Source organism: Myxocyprinus asiaticus, chromosome 29 (genome assembly GCF_019703515.2).
Source record: "Myxocyprinus asiaticus isolate MX2 ecotype Aquarium Trade chromosome 29, UBuf_Myxa_2, whole genome shotgun sequence".
Taxonomy (NCBI): domain Eukaryota; kingdom Metazoa; phylum Chordata; class Actinopteri; order Cypriniformes; family Catostomidae; genus Myxocyprinus; species Myxocyprinus asiaticus.
The window spans coordinates 11,760,657-11,788,329 of record NC_059372.1 but is presented as its reverse complement, the minus strand read 5'-3'; the positions used below and the strand labels follow the sequence as shown (position 1 = coordinate 11,788,329).

The window sequence follows — 27,673 nt, the reverse complement described above, 5'->3', positions numbered from 1 at the left end:
AATGGTGGCAGTGATATATCAGTGATTGACTTGATTTACATTTGACATTGCTATTTGATGAAGAAACAACATGGAAGTAAACTATAGCGAGTACAACACATGAACAGTATGATATGACTATTGAAATTATTATGCAAGTTGTGCATCAATTTAGACTCAATAAGTGCCTGTGAAAATACTTATGTGTATCTTATGTGTTATGCGTAGCTCAATATGTTTTACAGCCAGTTGCCTCATAAAATTTCAGTATGAAAATAATTAATCCTGTTCTAGATTTGTCCTGATTTGTTGCATTATCTCTTTGATACATGAAAAAAAGAATATCAGAATATATTTTATTTTATTATTTTCTAATTGTCTTGAAAATTTGACACTATCTGAGCATTTTGTAGATCCATTTTTGATAGATATATGTTCTGGGTCTCTAAAGATCAAACTATGTAAGAATTGGTGAAATTCCCATGCATTTAAGGGTAAACAAAAATTATGTTTGTGGCATGTTGATTAACAAAAAATAATTTCAACTCACCACCTCTTTATTTAAAAAAAACAGGTACAGTAATGCAGTGGAAGTGAATGGGGCCAGTCCATAACATTAAAATATACATGGTTTCAAAGGTATAGCCACAAGACATACAGTAAACATTATCCGTTAATGTGAATTTAGTGAGATACAATCACTTACTAATCGTGTCTGTGTAAACTTACAGTATATCCAAATACAGGATTACAGGCCATGACAACAAAGATTAACTTTACACCGAAAAGGTTAGTAAGTGATTTGATATCACTTAAATCATGTTTACGTGTATAATGTCTTGTGGCTATATTTTTGAAATATTGTTTATTTTAACGATTATGTACTTCCCCCATTCACTTCCATTGTAAATGCCTTAATGTAACGGTGCTTTTTTCTTTATTTTAAATAAAGAAGTGATGAGTCAAAATAAGTTGTGCTAATCAACATAATGCCCCAAATTCTGTTAACTGAGACTGAATTTTTTTTAAATGATCCAATGGAAACATAAATGTTATATTATTTTATTACTGAAACCCATCCACACCCTGCACAGAACAGCATAACCTAAAAAATAAAAATAAAATAAAATAAAATATTTTAATTAAGTGAATATAGCAATAACTGCACAAAAGTCAAATTCTCTGACAGAGTTGACAAAAATCACATTGCCCTCAATTGACCTGCGTTCTTAAAAACAATGTCCCTTAGACATTATTGAAACTCTTATATAATAGAAATAATTTGACAACAATTACTTATGACTTAACATTTTCCTGCCATAAACGAGTTTCCAGTAAATGTGGTAGTGTAGGTCAAAATTCATATAGCTGTGGTCAAACTTTTAGAGTTGGTGGAAACAACAGAAGTTTAACTCATGAAAATGATGTATTCAATCCCAGATTTCTTGACAATAGCATAACGTTCTAGAGTACAGCCTACTATTCAAGAAAAACCTAGTCAAGCATACAATACAAAAGTCTAAAGTTTAGTAGACTGATGAATACAGAGTAACAGCAAAAGCATGTTTCAGTGTGTAATAATGTTGACATCACATAAGTCAATACAGATGTTAAAATGTGTTGTATAAAAGGCAAATAACATAGGAGCTATTCAAACTTGTCCCTATAGTAAAGATAAAAGCAATAAAAAAAAATCAACCAAACACAATGCAAGTTCTTTGAATACAGTGAGCAAAACAGGGCAATGTTTTAAAGACTGAAAAAAAAAAAAAAACATTGTGGAAAAAAACGTATAATACCATGTCATATTTCCCTTAATTATTTGCACTTTTTAATATATGCTTTGTTTGTTTTTTATGAGGCACATTTTTAAACAGTTTGATTTGTTGGAAAAAATAATGCCTTGAAATTAAAATACCTTTCTACAGTACTAATTACTGATATCCAAGAGCCAAGTCAATACAAGTAAGAATTCCCTCTGTAATGTCAAATAGTGTTTCAATATAATGCATAAAACTACAATAAATCCAGTAAGCACCAAATAACAATTCAGAGTAATTACAATTTTAAATAAATTCACACTAATTAAAATATCCAAAATCTCCGGTCACTGGTGCAGTGGATTTTCTCCACCAAATAAAAGCTTGCATATATGAATGATGTGACTTTAGGATGAAAGTAAATTTAATGAATCTATGAAAAATGTCACTCTTTTACTATGAAACACAATGATCAGTTGCTAGTGTGTCCCATTGCACATAACCATGTCATCCGTGAACAATCACAGAAACTTTCTTCAAAAGACTTTTGATTCTGCAACAACAATTCAAAATATTTCTACTACAAGACCCACAAAATGAAGAGCACCCAAACTAAATCTTACATTAAAAACCTGAAAAGATGTCAAACATTGTGCTTTAAATTATTGCTGATTACAGATTAATGGTAATATAGAAGTATGAGACTTGTGACAGAACTCAAGTAAATACCAAGAGAAGCAAGATTCAAATAGATAAACAACAGTAACATACACACACAAACAAACGCATTACTTCCTCCTCATATACAATCTTTCCTTTGATCTGCTCATTACAGACACTCTTTCTGCTTGTCAGTTGATATGTGAAAAATAACACGTCCGGGCAAATATCATTAAAACCGTGTGATACATTTAGAGGTCTAATAGCTTGTGCAGATTCTAAATGCATATAAAGTATAAAGCAAATTGCATATTTAAATACTCATGTCAATATAATATAAAGCGCAAATGCTTCTAAATATAAAACTTTTAACACAAGTTGCAGTGGCGTGAAGCCATCCACACTGTGCTGGCCCTCTGCAGTTCTACTTTTCACCACAGGGGACTCTCAGCCAGATCTCTGCATGAGAACACACACAACAGGACAAGAATGACTTTGGGAAGAAATCAATCATTTCTAATATACTGTACTTGGGGAGACATACAACAGTTCATAGTGACCAAAGGCTGTCAAGCTCCAAAAAGGATAAAAAAAAAAAAAAGTAGTCAATATGATGTGTACATACACTGATGAGCCAAAACATTATGACCACTCACAGGTGAAGCGAATATTGTTGATGATCTCCTAACAAGGCCACATGTCAAGGTCTTGGTAGATTAGATGGTAAGCGAACAATAAGTTCTCATAGTCAACGTGTTAAATTCAAGAGAAATGGGCAGGAGTAAAGACCAGAGCGACTTTGACAAGGGCCAAATTGTTATGGCCAGATGACTGGGTCAGAGCATCTCGGAAACGTTAAGGCTTGTGGGGTGCTCCCGGTCAGCAGTGGTGAGTACCTACCAACAGTGGTCCGAGGAGGGACAAACCACAAACCGGCGACAGGGTGTTGGGCGCCCAAGGCTCATCGATGAGTGAGGGCAACGAAGGCTATCCCGTCTGGTCCGAACCGACAGAAGGTTTACTGTAGCACAGAAAATTATAATGATGGTTATGGGAGGAATGTGTCACAACACACAGTGAATCACACCTTGCTGCGTATGGGGCTGCATAGGCACAGACCAGTCAGAGTGCCCATGATGACCCCTGTCCACCGTCGAAAGTGCCTACATTGGGCAAGCAAACATCGGAACTGGACCTTGGAGCAGTGGATGAATGTTGCCTGGTCTAATGAGTCCCTTTTTCTTTTACATCACGTGGACGGCCGTGTATACGTGTGCTCTGGGCAATGTTCTGCTGGGAAGCCTTGGGTCTGGCCATTCATGAGGACATCAATTTGACACGTGCCAACTACCTAAACATCGTTGCAGACCAGGTACACCCCTTCATGGCAATGGTATTTCCTGATGGCTGTGGCCTCTTTCAGCAGGATAATGCACCCTGCCACACTGCACACATTGTTCGGGAATGGTTTGAGGAACATGATGAAGAGTTCAAGGTGTTGCCCTGGCCTCCAAATTCCCTCTGTGAGATGTGCTGGACCAACAAGTGTGATCCACGGAGGCTCCACCTCGCAACTTACAGGACTAATGTCTTGGTGCCAGAGGGGTCTTGTAGAGTCCATGCCTCGGCAGGTCGGCACCGTTTTTGGCAGCATGTGGAGGACCGACAGCATATTAGGCAGGTCGTCATAATGTTTTGGCTCATCTCTGTATATTCCAAATCTCCTGAAGCTGAATATTTGGGGTAGGGCAAGATTTTCAGTGCATAATGACTTTTCTGAGGACAAAGGCTTAAAAAAACGTAGAATATAGCACGTGTCATATTGACTAATATAATGGTGCATTTCAGTGTTATTTTGACCTTTTTGGAGCCCCACATGAGTAAATAATGACAACATTTTCATTTTTTGGTAAACTATCCCTTTAAGAGCCTCTAAAAAAATAATAATTAAAGAACATGTGAAAATGTAGCAATTTTAAGTTACATATATTGGTGTAGTTACGGCATCTACCAGCAGGGGCTAACTGCCAATAGTACCAAACCAAATCTTGGACCCCTGGAAGAATTGGTGTTAATAGATGGCAAAACAGGACAGAATATGAAAAAGATGGATAGAAAGAGGGGAACTGATAGAGGGGGGTAGAAGAGTAGAGTTAGGGAGAGAAAGAAAGCGGGTGAAGGAGAGTTGTGAGGGAGAAAGGCTTTTAATGATGCTGAAAATTGGCCGGTGAGCGCTGACTACCCTCTGTGTAAATCATTGCTACAGCTTCCTGTCAACTTATCCGTCCTCTTGTCCTCCTCTCACAGAACTCACTCTATGCCTTCTCTCGCTCTCTTTCACTCCTCCCTTCTCCCTCACTAATTTTATGAGGTGGTATTCAAAACTTCCATCTCCTCACCATATTCAGACTGTCACCATAAATAAAGGCCTACATTAACGCGTGTGAGTGTGCAAAGACAGAAAAAGAGATGAACTTTGACAGGGAGATATAAAGTGAGGTGTTAGGGAAAGAGAAGGGCCGAGTGCGTTTTTGCGACAGTGACATATTTACTTGTGTGGGTTGTGTAAGAGTACATGTGAAAATCTATCTGAGCCCGTGTCTGCAGGTCACAGATAATGACGGTGTGACTGATGGAGTTTATAGACAATGAATGTGTTTTTGTGCATGCTGTACCCGAGGGCAGCATCTCTGCTGTCAGGCAAGAGGAGGGCTGTCTCCTCTCCAGAGCTGTGCCCACCTGACAGAGCGGCTTCATACTCTTCCTCCTGCAAAACACACACAGGCACATTCACATTAATAAGAGACCACATGAATATTCACACCAAGTTTATGGCATGAAAAAGAAGATTTTTAATGCAAGATAAAAAATAAAAAAAAATAAAAAAAATGTAATTTTAAAAAAAATAATAAATTATTATTATTATTATTTTTTATTCGGCTAGATTTCTGAACTCTTTTATACTGACAAAATAAAGTTCAGGGATACTACAGTATCTGTATTCGAAGGCTAGGATGATTTTATTTAATTGTTTAGATGCCAAAAAAAACCCTCACAGACCATTACAAAAAAAAAGTCTAAAATATCATTCTGCATACGTTTTTCAGTTTTTTTAAATTAGGAGGCTACAGCTGTTGATTATTTTACTTGTTCGGATGCCAAAAATAAAATAAAAATTACTGTTCACTTAACAAAAAATATGTGTTCCCAGACTGGTGCGAATATTTTTTAACGCATGTGCGAGACTAGTCAACTAAACGGTACTGCTGCTGCTAGTCAGCACTAGCACTAGTCAGTTAAAAAACATTTCCACATTAAACTTTTTGCCTTATATGGCAACGCTCAAATTACTGTCATGTTAACATTCCTTTTTTAATATAATAAATAATACAATTAAAAAAAGCTGATATCTGGAGCAGATCTATAAAAAGTTTCATTTTACATTAGGGTTTGCATGCTTTCACTCGCGGTGCGCTGAAAAATTGTCCTCTCGCAAGATGAGCAAAGTATGGAAATATACACTTCTGTATTGGTGCGGGAATGCCAGACGCTTACTCAGAATTTTAGCGGATTGCTTTCTGAAGTGCATGGATTAATCACCTCAGGTCCCGACTTTAACCGGACTACGCTGACATGTAAATTTCCCTCAGCAAAAATGTATTGTCTGAGTAAGTAGTTTTCAACGAAGTGCAGACTATTCTTTTTAAAAAAAAAAATTTTTATTAATATGCCTATATTGGCTAGCATTGATTCAGTAATGCCTATCAGGATTTATGTTTTATGTACAATGGTCATAATGAAAGGCTAGCACGTCGCAAATGGTCTTTTTTCAGCGACATTTAGTATCGGATTTGACTGTTGGAATAATAGATTATTTCAAATAGATTGAATATATACAATGTTTGTTTTTTTTTACTGTTTTCTGAGGCTTTCTTACTTTTAGACAAAATTTCATTTTAAATGTCAGTGAAATTAGTTGTTGTGCACATCCCTAGTGTACAAAGGCATTATACTGTAGGTGAAACTCAGCCACTATGCAGTATTACATGTAGGTCGCCTACAACGAAACTATACAAACAAACAGTTGATAATCTATTCTAGACAATATGCAGATTGTTCCCTAGAGTGATTTCTATGCAACCCCAATAACAGCACTTTTAGATGTACTGCAGTAACCTGGCGATAACAAACTCTCACCGACTCAGAGCTGTGAGAGTGTGTATGAGCTTTGGGCTGGTGCGGATAGGACAAAGGTGCAGGTTGGCTGATGACTACTGTGTCCATGCTGGAAGGGTGTCTAGGAGAGGGTGGTGGGGTGGCTGGGAGCAGCAGGTCAGCCTGGGGCTGCTCACAAAGACTGTAGTGGTTCAGAGGCCCAGAAGAGTGTGCGTCCTGCAAGGCCTCAGGATTCTCATCCTCCGAATCAGACAGCAGTGGGCTCTCTGCACGGCCTGCAACCGAGGATGGCATAGGAGCATATAATCAGATAATATGAAGAGTCCTGTTAGGCTATTATGTATTATTGTCTTGATTTGCACAATTGAACATGTAAAGTTGTGTAATGCTCTGCTCCTGAAAGATATGTTTTAAAAAGATGTGCTTTATAATTGTGTTTTTCATTGTACAGTATTTTACCAGATTGACATAGCAAGACTTTTGACTATCAGCATAAATTGGCTGATTATACTGGCCAGGAACTGCCCACTTGAACAGGAAGTGGCTGTCTGTCTGACGTTTAAAATGATCAATCACAGTTTGCTTTATTTATGCAGGGCTCAACAATAAGGATTGTTCTACTGGCCCGCATAAATTACAGCTTTATGCCTTATGTAACCCTATATAAGAACTTTACAGATATGAAGTCATAAATACATCATACTAACCTCAGCCATCCTGCAATTAACACATGTTTTTCAGCGAAGAGTTCAACGGAGCAGATCAGAGGCTCAAAAACCATATATGCAATTTATGCAACAACAATGGGCACTCGGAAGGCGAAAACATTCAAGTGGGCCAAAGTACAGCCACACGACATAAGCAATAAGTGTGTTAACATGATTTTAGTGTGCTAAAATCACTGACTAACCTTTTCTGGTCAGTACACTGCACGAAGAGAGATGATGAGAGAGATGCACGGAGAAAAATGGATTTCTAGTCCAACAGAAAGAAACTATTGATTTTTTGTGTTCCCATGTGGTACTAATGTTCACCATCATGTTAAACAAAAAAAAAAACAGGAAATTCCCTGCACTGTGAACATGGAATGTGCAGGGATAATTAAAATGTTGTGTTATACGTGCGATCCCGCTTTGAAATTCATGAGGTGGGTTTTTACCTGTAATTTTCAACCCATTTGGAAATTGATGCTGCTAAGACACTTAAAACGAGGATAGTTCGCTCAGTGCTCATGCACGTCTGTCTGCACGCTCGTGCTAGTTCGTCTCTGTGCGCTCTGTTAGAAGACTGTGTTCGCTCTGTGTAATTTTTGTGCTCTATCGCTTGTTGTCTGCTTGCACTAAAGTTATAAATGCAGCTCTGACCCGAGAGGGCAAGTGACAGATCTTGCAACTGGCCCGAATCTCCCTTACACTGGGGCCCGGGCCATCGGGCAGTCCTTATTTTTGAGCCCTGTTTATGTTACAGTTAGGAATAGGTAAAACTTAAACCCAATATTATGCTGAGAGCAAAGTAGAATATATAGGTGTGCTCAAGGTAGAGGTCTGCGACTCGACCCGAACCAGACAGGGTGGATTCTGGTTGGTTTTTCCAAGTATAACTCCGGGTTCATAATTAATGAACAAAAATATTATTGCTATTTAAAAAAACACAGTAGCAGCCTGGGAACTTGTAACAATGTTACAAACAGTGTAGAGCCAACCAATCGTTTTGCAACCCACTTGTGACTTTGAGAAGCTTTCCATTTTTGAGTGCAATATGCATCAGACAGTCAGTGAACGGTCTGTGGGTGTGCTGTCTGAAGCCGAGACATTTTAAAAGTTAATAAGTCTATAATAAAGCGGTGTTCAATTAGAGCGTTATGTATTATAGCAGTGCTGCATGCTACTACTATGTGGGATTGGTATGATAGTGTTGTATGGTCTTAAAGTGCTGTGTATTGGCACGGTGCTGGGCTGTATAACGGTTTTGCGCAGTGATGTGTGGCATTTTATGATGTGGCTGTCTGCTATCCTGGCGTTCTGTGGTATTGTTTTGTGAGGGTAATAAAGAGAGTAGCGAGACTCACAAAAGTGCCGTTGTGTAGTGGTGTTTGTACAGAATTAAAGAAAGCACATTGACTCACTGCTGTGCAGCAGGGCTGTTTCACTCCATTTAGAATCACTCAGCACCTCCAGCCTTCTCTCCAGTTGGCGGCTGTACTCCATCACTTCCTGCACACACACACAGTCAACAAACCAAACATTGTTTAGAATGAAAATAATGTCAAACTGTAATGTTCAATATTTACCACACTGTCTATCATCTTGGCCATAAATCTTTATAAAACTACTGCTACTGTTCTGAGGTCTGCAGAGAGCTGAATTCTACAATTCTCTATGTTTGAAAGTTGGGCTGGGTATTGATAATTTATCCACGATTCGATACGATTCACGAGCTCTCAATTCGACTCAAATCCATATCGATACATACGGGTATATTTTAGTTATAATGTCCCTTTTGCTTAAATACAGAAATACAATCTCTCCCAGCTAATGCTGTTAATTATACAGGGGACCTAACTAGGAACAATATGAAAATATATATATATATATTTTTATCCCCTTTTCTCCCTAATTTTGGAATGCCCAATTTCCACTACTAGGTCCTCATGGTAGCGCAGTTACTCACCTCAATTCGGGTGGCGGAGGACAAGTCTTAGTTGCCTCCGCATCTGAGACTGTCAATCTGCACATCTTATCACGTGGCTCGCTGTGCATGACACCGCGGAGAATCACAACATGTGGAGGCTCGTGCTACTCTCCGCGATCCACACACAATTTACCACACGCCCCACTGAGAGCGAGAACCACTTAATCGTGACCACGAGGAGGTTACCCCATGTGACTCTACCCTCCCTAGCAACTGGGCCAATTTGGTTGCTTAGGAGACCTGGCTGGAGTCAATCAGCACACCCTGGATTCGAACTCGTGACTCCAGGGGAGGTAGTCAGCATCAATACTCGCTGAGATACCCAGGCCCCCCACAATATGAAAATATTAATAAATATTAGTTTTTCATTATTTTAGCTTTTAAAAAAAGAATGAATCAATGAATTTAATCAATAAATATGATATTATATTGCAAATATTGTATTTTGTTACATTGTTTAATTGCATTTTTTTGTACTAATTACAGGTATTTACATTGACTTGTTGAACACGTGTTAAAACCGGTATTGTCTCTTTAAGGAAACGCGGCATTTCTGTAAACAGCGTCTTTAAATTAAAACAAGTTAATGAGAGAGACACGAATGGCTTTATCTCATCTGTGCTATGCCTGATTAGAATTAAATATTTATTTTTTGTTGTTTTTGATCAACAACTGCCTGTAAAGAACAGAAAGATTATTAAAAGAAATATTATTCATTGACAAATCGGTTGCGTGGATCTTATCTTTGGACACACATTACACGGAACAACTTTTACTCTCAACACGCAGTGAAAGGATCTTGCAGCTGAATACTCCACCACTATCCTACACAATTCCTGGTGAGTGAAATCTAAACATTTACCAGGCAGTTGCCAAATATATACATTTTTAGTCGCATAATGTGAAAATTGGTTGCAAATGCGAGTGATTTTTTTCTCATTGTAGTGGAGGGTTGTGCATAGAGTTAAAGATCGATCTTGGGGTTTAAGAATTGATATAGAGATCGTTCAAATGAAGATCACGATGCATCAGGAAATCAATAATTTGACCCACCCCTATTTAAAAGTAGCTTACAGTAAAGACAAACTCTAAATGAGAACAGTTTTATTTCCTGAATTAAGGGCAAAAACATATTTAGGTCTCTCTTTATATATATATATATATAAATAAAATCAATAGGCTTTTGTGTACGTCACAGCCATGATTTGCTACTTTCTATGCCTAATCAAATCAAATGTGATTAAGGGGAGGGACATTATCATACTAGAGAGAATTTTATAGGACACCTGTGAGTGCAAGATGAAGCATCAATATTTTTGGTACACTGTCCCTGAAGAGAAAGACTGTACATTTTAAATGTGTTTATCTGCTAAACTTTAATTTGGTGAAATTTAGGAGGACAAATATGTTGGTAACACATACTGTATGTTCCTCTACCTAGAAAAGTAGCCCCAACTCAAAAGAACCATTAAAACTTAACAGCACAGGTAACATTTCTTTACTGAAGAATTCATGCAAGTATTTTATCAAAAGGCAAAGCTTCACATTTCAAAACATGCTTGAGACAGGTTGCAGCTGATGTTTGGGACAGGTATAGCATGTTTTTGCCATGCCTTCAGGCTCAAGTGAATATGAAGAAAGCTTTATAAACAACAAGACTTGTTGGGTAACCTGTGAGAAAAACCACAGACTATTGAGACTGTGCAGAGCATAAAGTTTAAGACAGTTAGGCTGAAAGTGAGACAGCTCCACTGAGAGTTTTGTGAGAACTGCAGAATCTTGCCTGTATTTCTGTCTGCAGCTGTTCCTTCTCTTTCTGAGCCACCCTTAAACTGGCCTTCAGTTCCTGCAGCTCACGGCGAGTCTCGCTAAGCTGAACCTGAGAACACACACAAATATCACATTTCCACAAGAGTAGTATAGACCTATCATGGCGGCCTTTAAAATGTTTTCATTGAAAATACATTGTAAACTTAAACATTGAAAACCTTAATCTACATTACATAAATACTACGGCTGTATATTGATTACAATTTTTAATCAAATTAATTAAATAACATGCTGACTAATTAATCACAATTAACTGCATATCAATATTTGCTGAGAAAGGCCCCTAAATAAAGATCAATGTAAATAATACATAATTTAAATAATTAGGCCTATACATTTAATTCAAATTGAAATATATTGCATTATTGTGGCAGACAAGAAAAGCATTAATTAGACAATACAAAAATTGGCTTTAGAAGTCAATAAATTGTTTGATTTATTCCCATATCCTGGAACATAAGCCTACAGTCAGCAATCCATTTTGCAATTGAGTCCTTTTCTCACAGGATCAGTTCTTATTTTCTGACTGTATTTTGGTCCATGTAAATATGTATCAGACGGGTGCTTATGGAGCATCTCACTGGTTTTCAGCGTCATAAACACTGCTTTGTTAGGACGCTGTGTCAAGTAAAAAGTAGTTGAAGTATGAAAATCGTGTCTCGCGATCCCTGCATTTTGTTGTCCAGCAATGCGTCCTGGCTCTCATTCTGTGGCTACACTGTTTGTGAGATTTGTTAAGTTGCGCTCACTGCCCCCTGCTGAGGCAGCTTGTAAAAACACATTATATGTTACTTCAAGCTTAAAACACTCCGCTAGCAGAAAAATACGTACTTTTATTACGGAATTTAAGTACGGGTCAGGAGACATGATTAATTGCGTTATTATTATTATTTTTTAAATAATTAATTGCACTAAATTAACAGGTTAAATCGACAGCCCTAATTAACACATACATGGGCAGTTGCCAAATAATATGTCCATAAATGTATTTTTTACATCAAGATTTTTAAATTAAAATGTATACGTTTAAAGGAAAATTTATATTTTAGGTGCTGTGACTGGTCAACATTTTTCTTTTTTTTTTTTTTTTACACCATTTTAATAACTTTTTTAACTTTAATTGCAGTTCACTGAAGTAGTGTTGCAGTGTGACTAAAGACTATATTTTTAAAAGTGCAAATATTTCATGTAGTTTCTCAATTAATATCTAAATATATAAACTACCTGTATAATAATCATGCAAGAAAAAATTGTTTAAATAGTTTAAGTATACCATGTCAGAACTTCTTGGTGTCATATTAATATCAACTACCCAAATACTTCTACATTCAATATAGTTTAGCACTGTGATGTATAATTATATCTTATTAATCAATAATGTAAGAATCTTTATGATTTTAATAGAGAACTTTCATGTTTACCCGATTGCAGTCTTTTTCTCGTCCCAGCTCCACCACCGCTTTCTCCCTCTCCATCCTCGCCTCCTGCAACAACTGCTCTTTCTGCTGGATCTCATCATTCAGTCGGTCCAGACGCACTTTGTGCATCTGTTAATCCATAAATTCACTTCAGGGAACAGGGGTCTAAATAATCTTGTTATTATGCAAGTCATATTTTATTCATTAGGCAATATCTACACCGATCAGCCACAACATTAAAACCACCTGCCTAATATTGTGTCGGTCCCCCTCGTGGCGCCAAAACAGCGCCAACCCGCATCTCAGAATAGCATTCTGAGATGCTATTCTTCTCACCACAATTGTACAGAGCGGTTATCTGAGCAGTGTTGGGTAAGTTACTAATTACATCTTCTACAGTGTAATTAGATTACAGTAATAATTACACTTTCTGAAAAGTAATTGCATTACTTATTACTAATTACTTTCTATCAACCTCGACTAGATGAAAAATACAAGGAAAGACATGAAACTGTTCTTTTAATTCTTTCAAATAAATCAAATAAAATCAAATAAACTATTCATGAACTGGCCAAAGAATTTAAAGGGGCAGCGTTAAATTAGAAAACATACATTTTAACATTAGACGTTAAATTTTGATTTTAAATTCGCTATTGTTTTATATAGAATTGTTCTAGAGTCTATATAGTATTTAACGTAATTACATCAGAAGTGACTAATTAAATTGCTGAAAAATTAAGAGTAATCCCATAATTTACTTTTTTCAATGAAAAAGTAATTTAATTACAGTAATTAATTACTTAGTAATGCATTACACCCAACACTGTATCTGAGTTACCATAGACTTTGTCAGTTCGAACCAGTCTGGCCATTCTCTGTTGACCTCTCTCATCAACAAGGCGTTTCCATCCGCAGAACTGCTGCTCACTGGATGTTTTTTGTTTTTGGCACCATTCTGAGTAAATACTAGAGACTGTTGTGTGTGAAAATCCCAGGAGATCAGCAGTTACAGAAATACTCAAACCAGCCTGTCAGGCACCAACATTCATCCATGCGATTATCTAATCAGCCAATCGTGTGGCAGCAGTGCAGTGCATAAAATCATCCAGATATGGGACAGGAGCTTCAGTTAATGTTCACATCAACCATCAGAATGGGGGAAAAAATGTGGTCTCAGTGATTTGGACCGTGGCATGATTGTTGGTGCCAGATGGGCTGGATTGAGCATTTCTGTAACTGCTGATCTCCTGGGATTTTCATGCACAACAGCCTCTAGAATTTACTCCGAATGGTGCCAAAAACCAAAAACATCCAGTGAGCGGCAGTTCTGCGGATGGAAATGCCTTGTTGATAAGAGAGGTCAACAGAGAATGGCCAGACACAATAGAACAACATGTAAGTATACAAGATTACAGATTAATGACAACAGTCCCTGAGAATGGAAGACTGTAGTGCGTACAAAGAGCAGTATGTTTAATAATTCAATAAGCCCTGATTGTAATTACAAAAGTATGGGTTACCCCAGTTTCATCATGCCTCTCAGTCCAATCTCTCTTAAAGGTGGAGTATGAATTTCTGCGCTACTAGTGGCACCAAATGGAATTACAAAAATAAGTATGTTTTCAAACAACGTTTGCCAACACCCCTCAGACTCATCATGCCCTTTCGCACTCTCTGATTCCCTATGAACAAATAGGCCATTTTAAATAAAAGATGATAAACGTTTAACATCGTAATAACAAGACCACTATAACATAAACACACCAGACAGAAAGCAGTGTAGAGGAATCGGATTGTCCAATAACATTGCCGGTGTTATGGTTCAACTGGTTTTCATGTTTAAGGTGGAGTAAGCGATTCCTTCAGAAGCTCCGCCCCCCAAATGCATGCACGCCTATTGCCAATGCTGTGTGATTGCAACAGTGTTGTGTGGATTGGTCTGATCCACTTTGTTTATTTTCCCATTTACAAAGCCAGGGCTGTGTACAAACACCGGATTTCTTTTCAGCGCACACACAGAACGGACAGCTAGCAGACTGTGAAGAGATATTCATGGAATTTGACAAAAAGTGATTTGATGAAAATTACACACCCCAACTTTAAGAGTTTATGACTATGCTCACAGCGGTATACTATAGCGCTGCATACTGCACAGTATACTGTGTACTGCCTACTTTACTTTTAAGAATAGAATATTAAATAGTATGCAGTATGTAACGATAAAGAGTAGTATGCTACATGAATACATTACGTGCTTAATACAATGAGTGGCAGCTAGTTATTATCCCCAAAATAAACAGTTATTTTTATATTTTTAGTTGAATTTTAGATTACCTCAGCGTTCTGCTGCACGGTCTCTCTCTCCTGTGCCGAGCTGGCCCTGCCTTCTCTCAGAGCCAGGCTGGCATCTGCCAGCTGCAGTGTGAGCTGTGCGGCCTGCAGACGGGCTTGATGAAGCTCAGTGTGTGCAGTGTCCCTCTGAGCGACCATGTCTCTCAGCTCCCCCTTGAGAGTCTCCACGCAGCGCTCACTCACGTTCAAACGTTCCTGAACACTCCGGAGTTCACCCAGAGCCACTTCATTGGCTGCCTGCTCCAACATGACACAGAAACATAATCATAATATGGTATCGGCTTGTATACTCAGTTTTGGGTATGTTTAGTGTACAGGCAGGGTATCAGTCTAAAGGCAGTCAGGAGGTTTACATACAGGTCTATATACACTTACAAAGGATGGATATGAACATGCATTGTAAATATGGTGTTAAGTTAAACACAGTTAAACTTTTCTTATACACAAGGGCTAGGTATTGATACAGATTTCCTGATTCGATATGGAATCGTATGGGAACATTTCTGTAACAATGTTCCATTTTGCTAACCTATAAAATAAATTCTCTCTCAGCTAATGCTCTTAATTATAAAGGGACCTTCTAGGCAACCCTTCTAGGTACAATTAGAAAATATTCATTTTTACAAATAATGTTCCATCAATTAATGTCTTGAAATTGCATAAGTATTTTGGTTACATTTTTACTGTTTACTTGCATAATTTGTACTATTTAAAAGTATTTACATTGATATGTAGAACACGTGCTTAATTGGTACTGTCTCTTTAAGACTAGCGGCATCAGCCAATAAGAACATACAATGAGTGAAGACGTGCGTGGTTTCTTTAGCGCATCCATGTTAGAATTAGAATTAGTTTGCTTTTTTCTTTTTTAATCAACAAATGACTGTAAAAAACAAAATGGCTATTAAAAGAGACATTATTCAATTAAATATGGGTCTGAAGCTCTTGTCTTTGGACACACAGAATGAGTTAAACCAAACTTTTACTCTCAACACTAAGTTAAAGGATCTCTGTGCTAATAACTTCTTCTCCACTATACAACTCAATCAGTAATATAGTTTGAGTGAAATCTGAACATTTACTAGCCAGTGGCTAATCATAGACATTTTTAGTCACATAGCAATGAGATTTGGTTGCACATGCAAGTGATTTACTTGCATTATAGAGGTTTGCTACCTAAAGTGAAAGATCGATCTTGGCATTTAAGAATGGATATTGAGATTGTTCAAACGAAGATTATAATGCATCGGACAATTTATATTTTTACCCAGCCCTATTATACACTATGCATTGCAGTGCATTATGCCCAAATCTATGTATATTATGTGCTCAATCTAACAATTTCTGAACACAAGAGTAAGTTTGGTGTGTAAGCCCCATGAGACATAGAAGGTGCGACTTTGGGGTGTTAAAACTTCTGGAATGTTACCTCTTTCCTGTGAGCACTGTTGAGTTTGTGTGTGAGGGTTGAGATGGTGTCTTGGAGCTGTAGGGCGTGTGTATCTCTCTGGGCCAGAGAGCTTCTCAGACTCTGAAACTCTGCAGACAGACTGTGCAGCTCTTTCTCGGTCTGCCCCATCTTTAACTTAAATGCACAAAAATCAAATAATTATAAACATTTGCGAACATGTATTTCTGTGTATGCTTATTCTAAATGTGAGTTCATAAGTTATAGCTGAGAAACCTTCAGGTTCTTTTGTTCATCCTCATCTTCCTTCTTCTGAGCAGCTGCTTTCTTAGCTCGTTCCCTCATTCTACACAGAACCACAAAAAACACTTCAAAAATAAAACAATAATTTGTCTTTTTAAAATGTCATATAAATGTTTTAATCTGAATGAAATTGTACCAGTCAGATTTTTGCAAAGTCAGACTAAGATACTTGGCATGAAAACACATTAAAGGAATATTCCTGGGTTCTTGTCCCTACTTTACTTTAAAAAAAAAAAGCAAAAATCTGGGATACAGTGAAGCACTTACAATGGAAGTGAATGGGGCCAATCCATAAATGTAAAAAAAAAAAAAAACCTCACTGTTTCAAAGGTATAGACATAAGACTAAAACAATATGCAAGTGAACATGATTTAAGTGTGGAAAAAAAACAAAAAAAAACAAAACACTTATTACTCTTTTTTGTGTAAAGTTTTTTCCGATTTTACAACTGATAACGTAACACCCTAAAACCATAGAACAACTGTAAAAATTTTGATTTAAACAAATTTACAGCTCAAAAAATACACAGGTTTTAACAGAAAAATTAATACAAGTTCTGTTATAAAACTATAAGCTTCACATTTCTGCCTTTAACCCTCATGTTGTGTTCTGGTCATTTTGACCCGAAGAGGATTTTCTTTTGCCTGAAAATGCTAGTTAATGTTAACTGTATATTTCTTTATATCAGACCACATTGGCCTCTGCTTTGTGTGCTTGCTCCAAAAGACAGAGGTGATGAGCTGACGTTTATTTATTGCATCATGCAAACTTTGACAGACAGATGAAGACTCTGGCTCAACTACAGCAAAAACCCACTGTAACTCAATTAGTACTCTGCATGTAAACATACTGCGTTACACCTTGTGGGACACAAAGCCAATAAAACCCATGTTTACATTTAGTATTAACATCCATCCCAGGTGATCTAATCAGAAGTTGACAACACTAAATAGAAGTGTTAAAGGGGTCTAAATTGCTTTAGACATGCATTATGATTAGGGCTGAAATGTTTAGTCGACAACGTCGACAATAAAAAAAATTGTCGACAAAAATTTTCGTTGTCGAATAGTCGTTTGATCTCATTTAACGTAACATGAGATCATATTAAACTCTAATGATGGCGCGTAAGAGCAGCACTGCAGCTCGCGACTGACTGAGGAGAGGAAGAAAACACAGCTCACAGTCCAGAAGCACTCTAAACCTTCCAAAGAGCTTCAGATGATGTAGACCACAAAGTATGAGGGAATTACAATGCAAAAATACTAAATATGTAAATACAGAAGCACTCTTATTGTGGAATAAGCGGAGCCAAAAACTTGTGTGTCGAGCATCTTTATAGGAAACACACCCCGGCGTTACATCTTAAATTCAGTTGTATTTAATGCGTTATAGCTTTATTAAAGTTCAAATAATCCGGAAGCAGATCATGTAAATAACGGCAAACTCCGAAACTGGCATTTCTCTGTGCAGTCAGTGCCTCTTCTGTGAGTTGCGCAAATGTCCCGATCTAAGGGGGAGAGATTGAAACTGCACCCGGCTGATGCACACTCTGGGGCGGGGACGCTCGTCCCTCGAGCACGCACGCTTAATGCAGCTAGATTATAATGTGATGGCACGCAACTTATTGAATCTTAATATATGTGTGCAATATGCAGCTTGATTAACAAGAGAGAGTTTGTTTTTTGTGAGTTAAAGATGGATTGAAGTGAACAGAAAGGTGAGAGAGGGTAGTCTTCGCCCCATTATACAATGCAAAAAAATTTGTTTTTGATTTGTTTTTGTTTTGACTTGTTTTCCAATATAAATAACTAAAACTCCTTTAAAACAACGTACATTTACTTTAGGAACTTTACTGCAGAAGAAAAAATTGTTATCTGAGAATGTTGCATATAATATTAAAAATACTAATATTTTAAAATATCTAAAAATCCTTTAAAAAAAGATGCATTCACCTGAGAAGCAGCATAAAAGATATTTAGACTTGCTTTTAGAGAATAGATCTTGAATATAAGCACTCGCAGAAGTATTACCAAGTGGAAAAAATACACCTATATTTAAGATACATTCTCTTAAAGCAAGTCTAAATATCTTATATGTTGCTTCTCAAGTAAATGTATCTTGCTTTAAGGATTTTTAGACTATTTTAAATGGAAAACAAGACAAAAACACTTGATAATAGTATTTTTAGCCATGAATTTCTTTGCTGAATTAAACTTAATAAAAAGTATTTTTTCCCTTTAATTCAGTGAATGTCATTTAGAGGTATTTTTAAAAGATGATTTTGTCCCCTTTATTGTTAGTATGCACGTTTAATACAACCTTTTAAGTCAGGGCACAAGCTGAATAATCGGTTAAGAGCTAATGATTAATCGTTGCAATCATTGCCGAATAGTCGAATAATCGTTAGATTAATCGTTAGATTAACCAATTATCAAAATAGTTTCAGCCCTAATTATGGTTCAGTCACCTTCATCCCTCCAGAGGTGGCCTAGGATGCATATGACCACATCTTGATGCGCCACAGACAACATCAAAGGACCACCTACTCATGTCATTTAAAGTGATTTAACATCATTTAGTCATGTAACATAAAGATTTGTGCCAAAACAAGGGTTTTAAATGTTAGTAGCTAGGTACAGCTTTAAAATAATCACTTAATCAACTTGAAGAACATCTTTGGTATGTCTGACGTCATAGCATTTCTATGCGACAGACTTTGACTCTATTGCATAAGTGATGTTTGCAGTCATCAAAGACCCTCCCCTAGACAATATTGACAAAATTTGACCACTGTACAGACGTTTGTGCTGTACACAGGTTCAAAAGAGATGACTAGCAGACAGATAGCCTCTTACCTTTCTATGTCAGTTTCTCTCTCCAGGCCTCTCTGGGTCAGTACTTTGATGTCCTCCTCTAGTTCCCTGATTTTCTGCTCATTAGCTTCTTTTTGAGCCAGGAGGGCTTTCTTCTCCTCTGTCAGGGCCTCACCTAATTCTTTAACCTCCTAAAAAAGAGAGGTATGATGGTGGTGAGATGCTTACGCTAAATCTTAACACTAAAAATCATTAAGTAGTAAGCACACCACCAGTGTTTGTAATAAGATACACCACAGTAAACACTTAAGAAAGGCTATAGAAAATACACATAAAACTATGACCCAGGGCTGACCACACAGTGTGATGAAACAAGTGTTTACGCTACCTTTTGCTTTTTCTTCATTCCCTCTACTTTTGCTCTATATTCTCTCACTTCCTCCTTCAGCTCACTGATCTTTCTTTCCAGTTCCTTGCGGTTGTCCTCCCAGAAACATTTGTCTCTCTCTCTCCTGTCTTTCTCTCTTTCCATGTTCTGGTCTGCTGCTTCCAGAGCCTTGAGCAGCTCCGCACGCTCTTTCAGACACTCCTGCAGGCGACTCTGTAAAAAAAAAAAAAAAAAAAATCAGACAGATCCAGATATTAATAACAAGACCAAAAAGGTGGAGAGGAAAATAAAATGTACTTCTAAACGTGCTTTTATTTGATTCCTTTAATACCTTCTTTCTTAGTGTTTTGCTTCAAGAAGATATTACCCCAACAGTCAATCAAATAAAAACCAAGGCTACATTCACACTGTCTGGGAGTAATAACCCTATTTAATAACAGTTTTGATGCTCAAGTTACCAAAATCACTCCCCTTCTCTAATGCTGCATTCCTTTCAAAGTCGGATGTGGGATATTCCAACATGATATCTCTGATCACCGACCATTTACGCAGTCAACTGCCAGATGCTCGAAAGATGATGCATCAGGAAACAATCCTTTAAACTTAACAGGTTCTAAATTGTCAACAGAGACGTCTCCAAGCAACCAAATTGCAGAGAATAAATGATGCTTTACAATGCTAGCATTTGTTCTACATGTGTCCGATTATCAAATATGGCAATCGTAGGATTGATAGTTTCCCTCATGAGTTTCCAAGTTTGAAGTCCAAATTATGTGGCATTCCATTTGAATTTTACTACTAGGAATTTGGGAATTTCAAATGGAACCTAGAATAACTTATGAGAGCCTTAATGCCTGTAACCATAGCAACAGATTATGATAGTAAATATAAAGGCTTTGCATTGCATCTCTAAGGACTTATTCTTAGCTATTTATCTTGCTGCTTTCATTCCCTCAGGTATCTGGTAAAAACAAAAAGAAATCGGTTTAATTCAGTTTATTCCTTTCTCCTTTGCCCAAACAACTGATAGGGCTTTTGTGTTGCCATTTTTCATAGCAGTTCAGTTTGTACCATGCATATCAACTAAACTCAAAATTCGGTTGTGAGTCCTGAAAATTTAAGGCAGTCACTTTATTTTTTTTATTTATTTATTTTTTTGCGGTTGTCACTCTCAAAACTTACTGAATTGTGTACCAACGTAACCATGTCTTTTTGCTGTAGCCCAAAAGATAACAACTCAGGACAAGGACCTGTAGTACTACATCAGTGACAAATCAGCATTATTCACTGTTGACTTTTCTTCTATTCGCCTCTCATAATCACGTCGCCTTTGGTTTGCAAAGGCCTTAATGTTGTTCATGTGATTCTCAAGCCACACAACAAAACTGCACATTGTGGACATTTTGAAATGAGACTCTGTCTGAGGTCTGTAGCCTTTTGTTGATTTAAGTCCTCCCACTAACAAATGATGTTGCCCCTCAGGGCTGTGCATTTTGGTCCTTTGCTGTTCTCCTTGATACCAACAATTGTGTGGTCAAGATACAGCTCTGTCCAGATTCTTCAAATATGCCAATGGCACTACAATCATTGGACAAATGGCTGCTTACAGTGAGGCAGAGGTCAATTCGGGTGGTGTAATCTTTTCAATGATATGTTTGCGCAAAAAAAAAGGTTACAGTTATTTAATCTATATATTTGTTTAATATCTATCAATTAGACTGTCAGGCTGACCAGTCTGCGACAAAACAATTTACTTGGAACTTGATGTTATTTCTATTATTCAAAAACTGTCAATCTGCACTTTTAACATAAGCATCCTATGAACCTTATCATTTTTTTCCATCTGACCTGGAGTAACTGGGCTCTGGGGATGACAAGTAACATATCCTCGCCCACTTCCTCCCCTTGACCCTCCTCCTCCAGTGTCACCAGCTCTTCCAGGGGCTTTGGGGACGAGAAGGTAAAGGCAGTACTGCAAGAACAAACCTCCCCCTTTCCATCGACATACACAAACTGGTATTGCTGAGCACTAGTCCCTGGTAGGTAAGAAGCTGAAAAAGAGGAAGATTTGAAAGGCCATGTGGAATTTAGTGTCCTTGGTTCATAGTATACATGATAAATTATTAGGATAAACAAAACAGTTGTCATGAGTGGGCACTGCTTTTGAATACAGGCAAAGTGCATTTGAATATTTCCTGTCTGGTTATGTATGGTAAGTGGAGTTCAGAGATTTCCTGCCGAAATGTATTCCGTGGCATTACTGATGACGTCATCTGGTTTCTCTCGAAGGTCCTAAACAAACTCTTTCTGCATCGCCATTACTCGCCGCAAATTACAATACAGCCATTCTGCATTATGCAAACACGGCCAGGACGACACTTTGACTGACATGCTCAGATGCTTGTGCACAGACAAAAGGGCATTTACTCAAGACTTATGTTACCTTGAAACAGCCATAACGCTATATAGACTATTAATGCAAACAAAAATGGACTTTGGCGAGTAAATAAAACTCTTTTGACATGAGTTACTCGCCAGTGGCTTACTAACCACTCTCCTTTATAAGGATCTGCAACATAAAACTTAAGCTGCCTTTTCACTGCGTCCGACAAACGGCAGACAACAGACCAGAAATCAGTCATTTCCAATGGAGTGTCGGACGGAGGCTGTGTGGAGTTCTGACCATCTGTGGATGCAGAAGTTTTGGATCCGATTTGAGCTTTGGCTGCTTTGAAATTTTTCAAACTTTGCGACTACACCGTATATGACCACTGGACCGTATATGATGAATTTATGCAAAACTACAAGTGCAAAGTGAGAAATAGCAACGGATTTTGGCCGACACTTTGTTGTAAATGCTTGCTCTTTCTGTATATTGGACAATTATGAGAAATAAAAATAGTCAGAAATAATCATTTACATTGCAAATATATCACAAAATTACAGTTAATGTGTCATTTATTTCTGCACATGTAAAACCTTAAAATAATTAATTAATGACATATTCATTTCAACTTCCTATTTGCAAAATTATGGTTGTCGTTGTTGTGAATTATTATAATATCTATAAAAACAATATTAATAATAGATAAAAATAATAATAATAAATACTGAGAGAATATTAATCATGAATTTCACTGAATTCATACATCTGCTTAAAAAAAATATAATAAAAAAAATAATAATAAAAATAAAAAAAATAGTGTCAAAAATATCGTTCTGAGGTTTGGCTGCAAACCTGGTAGCTTCAATGAATAAAATCACATTGTGAGCAAACTTAAGAGTTACATCATGACTGCCACAAGGGGGAGAAATACGACAGTCATTTGTAAATGTCGGAGACAATGAAAATGCGGCTATAGTTTAAGTTGAACTGCAAGAGTGGTAGTCTGACCTTCATTACTGTAAGCAATGTAAACGATTCAAATCAATGCATACAAACAGTCTACAAAAGAAAACATCTGTAGCACCTTGCACATCTTCTAAAGACGTTTGCTTCAGTGGAAATTTTACTTTTAAATATTTTTTTTTCTCCAGAACTCTATGTGGCAACACGTTTATGGAATATTCACAAAATCACGACGTTTGTCATTTTGTGTCAGGTGTCATTTCACCGGGAGACTTAGACAAGCTCAAGTATGATGCTGCGAGTGACAATATGACTGTATACTGTCATAAGGACAAAAATATATATTTTTAATAAACATAATGCAAAATTGAGTTTCATGGCCATTAAGAAATGTTTTAAATATTAAAATAAAATGTATTTATAAATGAATGTTAAATTAATATTTTACATTTAAAATTTCCCTGGGAAACAGTTCAACATATCACGGTACTAGCAACGCCAAGTTCAAAGGTTAGACTCCCAGGGAACATACAAAACTGATCAAATGTATACCCTGAATAATGTACATTTTCTCAATTCACTTGTATAGCAAAACATTTATTTTGGGCCCTGTCCTGAGGTCTCATAACTAGCAACAGAATGAATCCTCTGTGGTGCTTTATCTGTTTCACTGGCCATTTGATGACAAGCATTAGCTAATGTACTAGATGCACCTCAGTGCCTGAGACCAGTAGTCTAGTGAATCAACAGAAGAAACTGTAATTAGCTCATTCAATATCCCTCAAGCAGTCTATACTTTATTCATACTGTACTGAGACCATCAGATGACTTTCAAGTGGTAGTGAATGCCAAAATCAATGCTCAAGAGACCTTGAAAATTAACGCAGCAGTTGACAGACATCCCCTCTTTGTAGTTGGATGGAACTACTGCCCACACAAATGTATGGTAGTCCCTGACTGATGACCAGCCAACCTGAGGGTGTAAGAAAAAAAAATCAACAGTAATTAACCAGAAGAGCTGCATTAATGCTGGAAAAAAAAAAAAATTCCAGATAGCTCTCACTTACCTTAAATAGTCCAATCCAGTCGTTACTGGCCCATGTGTGCTGTGGGTTGATGGTGTAATGACAGTCCACTCTGCTCTGAGGGAAGTAGCAACTCCCGACGTTCCGAAACTCCACCCCACATATCTTCTCCATGGTAACAGAATAGTGATGCTCCTGAAAAGTTAACATGACATTTCAAGCAGTGAAGTGTCCTTCAGTGTGACATGGAATATGTTAAAATTGTTATAGCTACAGTTTTTACAGTCATATGGAATATTAGTATTTTTAAATATTATGTCGCATCACAGGACTATTGAACTAAAGGCTGAGTATAGTGAAAAATCTGACAGTGAACATCTACAGCGTGCAAAAAAATACACCTTCCATTCTACATACTGTATATTTACTGTAAGTGCATGTGAGAGCAAAGGTCAAATAAGGAAAAGTATCATCCTTTATTTTAGATATGTTATCTATTTATTTCTATCTGTAAATATGCTGAATATCTATACATTTACAAATACACCCGACTTAATAAAAATGCTTGACTGAAGATGCTTTGAAGCAGGCTTTAGATTAATTACTCCACAAAATTTAAATGAAAACTGTTTTCCAGGCTCATCTTGGACAGCACAGTAGGGCAAAGGTGAAATATCTTGCGCAAGTCATGAGAAATAGCTTGTTATGTTGAACTGGACGGCGAGTGCCTGAGGATGATGTGTGCACAAGTGCATACTTTTTTCACCCTGACACCGATCGGATCTTAGAGAGCATTCATGACAGGCTGTCACGTGTTGCAGATGCTGTGACTGACTGTGTGTGAACACATAGATTACATGCAAAAACAGGTGGGTGCATCATTAGCACCTCATAATAGTCCATGTGCTCCATATTTAGACTCTCCATGACTTTACAACAAACAAACGACTGCACAGTGTCTAATGAGTCTACCCTTGCTTTATTCAGAGTACAAAACAAATAGTCTTTGTCTTAAAATACTGTGGGTGAATGTCATAAAAGCATGTCACATTTCACCCGAAAAATAAAAAATAGAAGAGAAAATGAAGCCAATTGTAGGGACCATCAATATTTTTGCATTGTGACATCATTTTCATGACAATTAAGCATAATGCCCCTCTCTTTTTATTTATTTATTTATTTATTTATTTAATTAATTTTTGGGGGGTAATTTACATGATTTCTCTTTAGATTTCCATTACTCTGATTCAGCTTTTTAATATATTACATAAAAATACTGTAATACAATTAATTGTAAGTTAAATCAACAAAAAGATGTATGCATGATGTATAAGTGCATAATAAAAGTACTATATCAGTTTAAAAAAATATATTATTTTTTAATTTGCATTGAGGTAATGTGAAGACAAATGTGCTTAGTTGTCATGAAAATAATCACAATGCGAAAAAAAAAATTAATTGCCCTAAAAGACGACTTAATTTTTATCTCTTTAAGCAAAATAATACATTTGTTATTTTTTTCAGTTGGTGGTTAATTATGACAGGGACATGCTCTTGACAGTATGAGGTAGTTTTAAAACAGAATTGTATTGTGCGACTTAATAGATAATGAAAAACAAGAGAATAAAGCACCACTTTACATTTGTATTCATGAAAAAATGCCACTTGCCACCTGACGGTTTTAGCATAATTAAACGACGTACACGTTTACTTACTGTAATAATAATTATGATGGTGACAACAACTATACTGACTGCTGGAATAATATGGCTCATTGCTTTAATTTTTTGCTGACTTACCAAATAAATCTTCTTAAGTTTACTTTGATCGTGGATGGCCGCTGCAAGCGAGGCCCAAAGTTAGAAACAAGCTCAATTTACTCGGTTCAGCGTATCAACAACAAAGGACTAAACATTATATGACACTACTTTTGTAATTCACATTCTCTTGAATTGCCTCAAAAGAAACATCAAATGCAATACAGAAGTAACATGCTTAAGTTTTTATAGTAGCTGCGTAATACAGACTATGCTGCATTTTTTCTTCTTTCTTTTGTGTAAAAAAAAACAAAAAAAAAAACAGCAACCGTCGGATTAAAGAACTCACCCGATTTTGCTTAGATGATCAGAACAATTTCATCCCGCGAAACGATGTTCGGTTATGACTGAGAAAACACATCTATGAGACTGATGAGAACTGTAATCGAGACTTAACACATTCACCGAGATACGCCGTAACACAAACCACTCACAACAATAACAAAAACACAAGCATGGTTGCTTTGAGTCCCGTTGCATTGTGGGAAATGTAGTGCAAGAAGCGAATCTGACTAATGGCTTAACAGCAAAAAAAACTACAATAATCCCCATCTGCAACGAGATTCCTTTGAAAGTCGGCGTGACATGTCAAATGTCGTGGTGATGCTACAGCGGTTGCGGCTCTGATTGGTTCACATCGCTAATCGAATTCATCGAATTGATTCTATTGGTTAAATATGCAGGTCAATCAAATTTTGACCAATTCGATAGTTCTACGTCAAACACGCACGGTGGAAAGCAACACGACTCTCATCAGACGATTGCGAAATGAACAGTGAAGTATTTCAGTATTGCAAGTGCAATAGTACGTACATAGATAATAGACCTTTGGAGCACCTGCGTCGTATATGGACCATCCATATAGCCTATACCCACCTCTGACTTATGTCTGCAATGTCAACATATTATCAAAGTTTAATTCCATCAGTCCCAGTAAGCAGACACACATTCAGCTTGAGTAAACAGTACTCTAAATTGCTTGCTGACTCTCAAGAAACTTGAAACTGGAATACTTGGCAGTGAAGCTGATAAGCAGATGCTAAAGGCCTATCATGTTTCAATAATTCCAAGAAATATTTGTCTCTCCCACTTAGTTTGACTTTAAAAAAAATAAGCTCCTTTTATCAGCAGCTCAATGCATGCATTAAAAACAAACAACGGTGAAATAAAAGGATTTACAATATGTTAATAAATAGCTCCTGGGAGGCTGTATAATTAGCTATCTTAAATCAGTGCTCTCAGGAGACCATAACGGTGACTGTGGTAAAGCCTGGTGTTTTCCTTGTAAACACGAGATGGCAGTGTACTTTTAGGAAACACTATTTAGGAAAGGCCAGTGAAAAAGAGCTGAGTTTTTGCCCTCAATTCTTTTTTGTTATAATGCTACAATTTCTGAAAAAAAAAAAAAAAAAAAAAAAATATATATATATATATATATATATATATATATATATATATATATATATATATATATATATATATATATATATATATATATGTATATATATTATTTATAAAAATAATAGTACAATTGTTTCAATTCCAGCACTCTGAAAATTGCATATTTGCTCTTCATTTTCAAATGTATTTTTTATACTGTTTATATAAAGTTACTGAATTCCCATAGTTTTCAAAATAGCATTTTATCACACCATACTATATTTGAAAAGTCAACTGTAAAAGAAGGCACTGAAACTTAAGAAA

General features: G+C 36.8%; 1 protein-coding gene across 1 annotated transcript; it reads right to left on the bottom strand.

The window, feature by feature from the left end:
- Positions 1 to 1,025: 1,025 nt before the first annotated feature.
- Positions 1,026 to 26,429, bottom strand: LOC127420123 (calcium-binding and coiled-coil domain-containing protein 1). Its single transcript, XM_051662134.1, has 15 exons — positions 26,259 to 26,429; positions 24,195 to 24,347; positions 23,998 to 24,100; positions 21,627 to 21,829; positions 19,779 to 19,991; positions 19,433 to 19,581; positions 16,551 to 16,620; positions 16,296 to 16,451; positions 14,849 to 15,103; positions 12,518 to 12,643; positions 11,050 to 11,145; positions 8,701 to 8,788; positions 6,597 to 6,850; positions 5,075 to 5,166; positions 1,026 to 2,858 (listed from the first exon to the last, which is right to left on the bottom strand). The coding sequence occupies exons 2-15, from the start codon at positions 24,324 to 24,326 to the stop codon at positions 2,831 to 2,833; spliced, it is 1,965 nt and encodes a 654-aa protein (XP_051518094.1). The 5' UTR covers positions 24,327 to 24,347; positions 26,259 to 26,429; the 3' UTR covers positions 1,026 to 2,830.
- Positions 26,430 to 27,673: the final 1,244 nt, after the last annotated feature.

Coding starts and splice junctions, on each gene's coding strand:
- LOC127420123 (XM_051662134.1), bottom strand. CDS start 24,326: ATGGAGAAGATATGTGGGGTGGAGTTTCGGAACGTCGGGAGTTGCTAC. Junction 12,644..14,848: donor CCGTGCAGCAGAACGCTGAG/GTAATCTAAAAT, acceptor ATGGATTAACAG/ATGCACAAAGTGCGTCTGGA. Junction 8,789..11,049: donor AGCTGCAGACAGAAATACAG/GCAAGATTCTGC, acceptor GTGTGTGTGCAG/GAAGTGATGGAGTACAGCCG.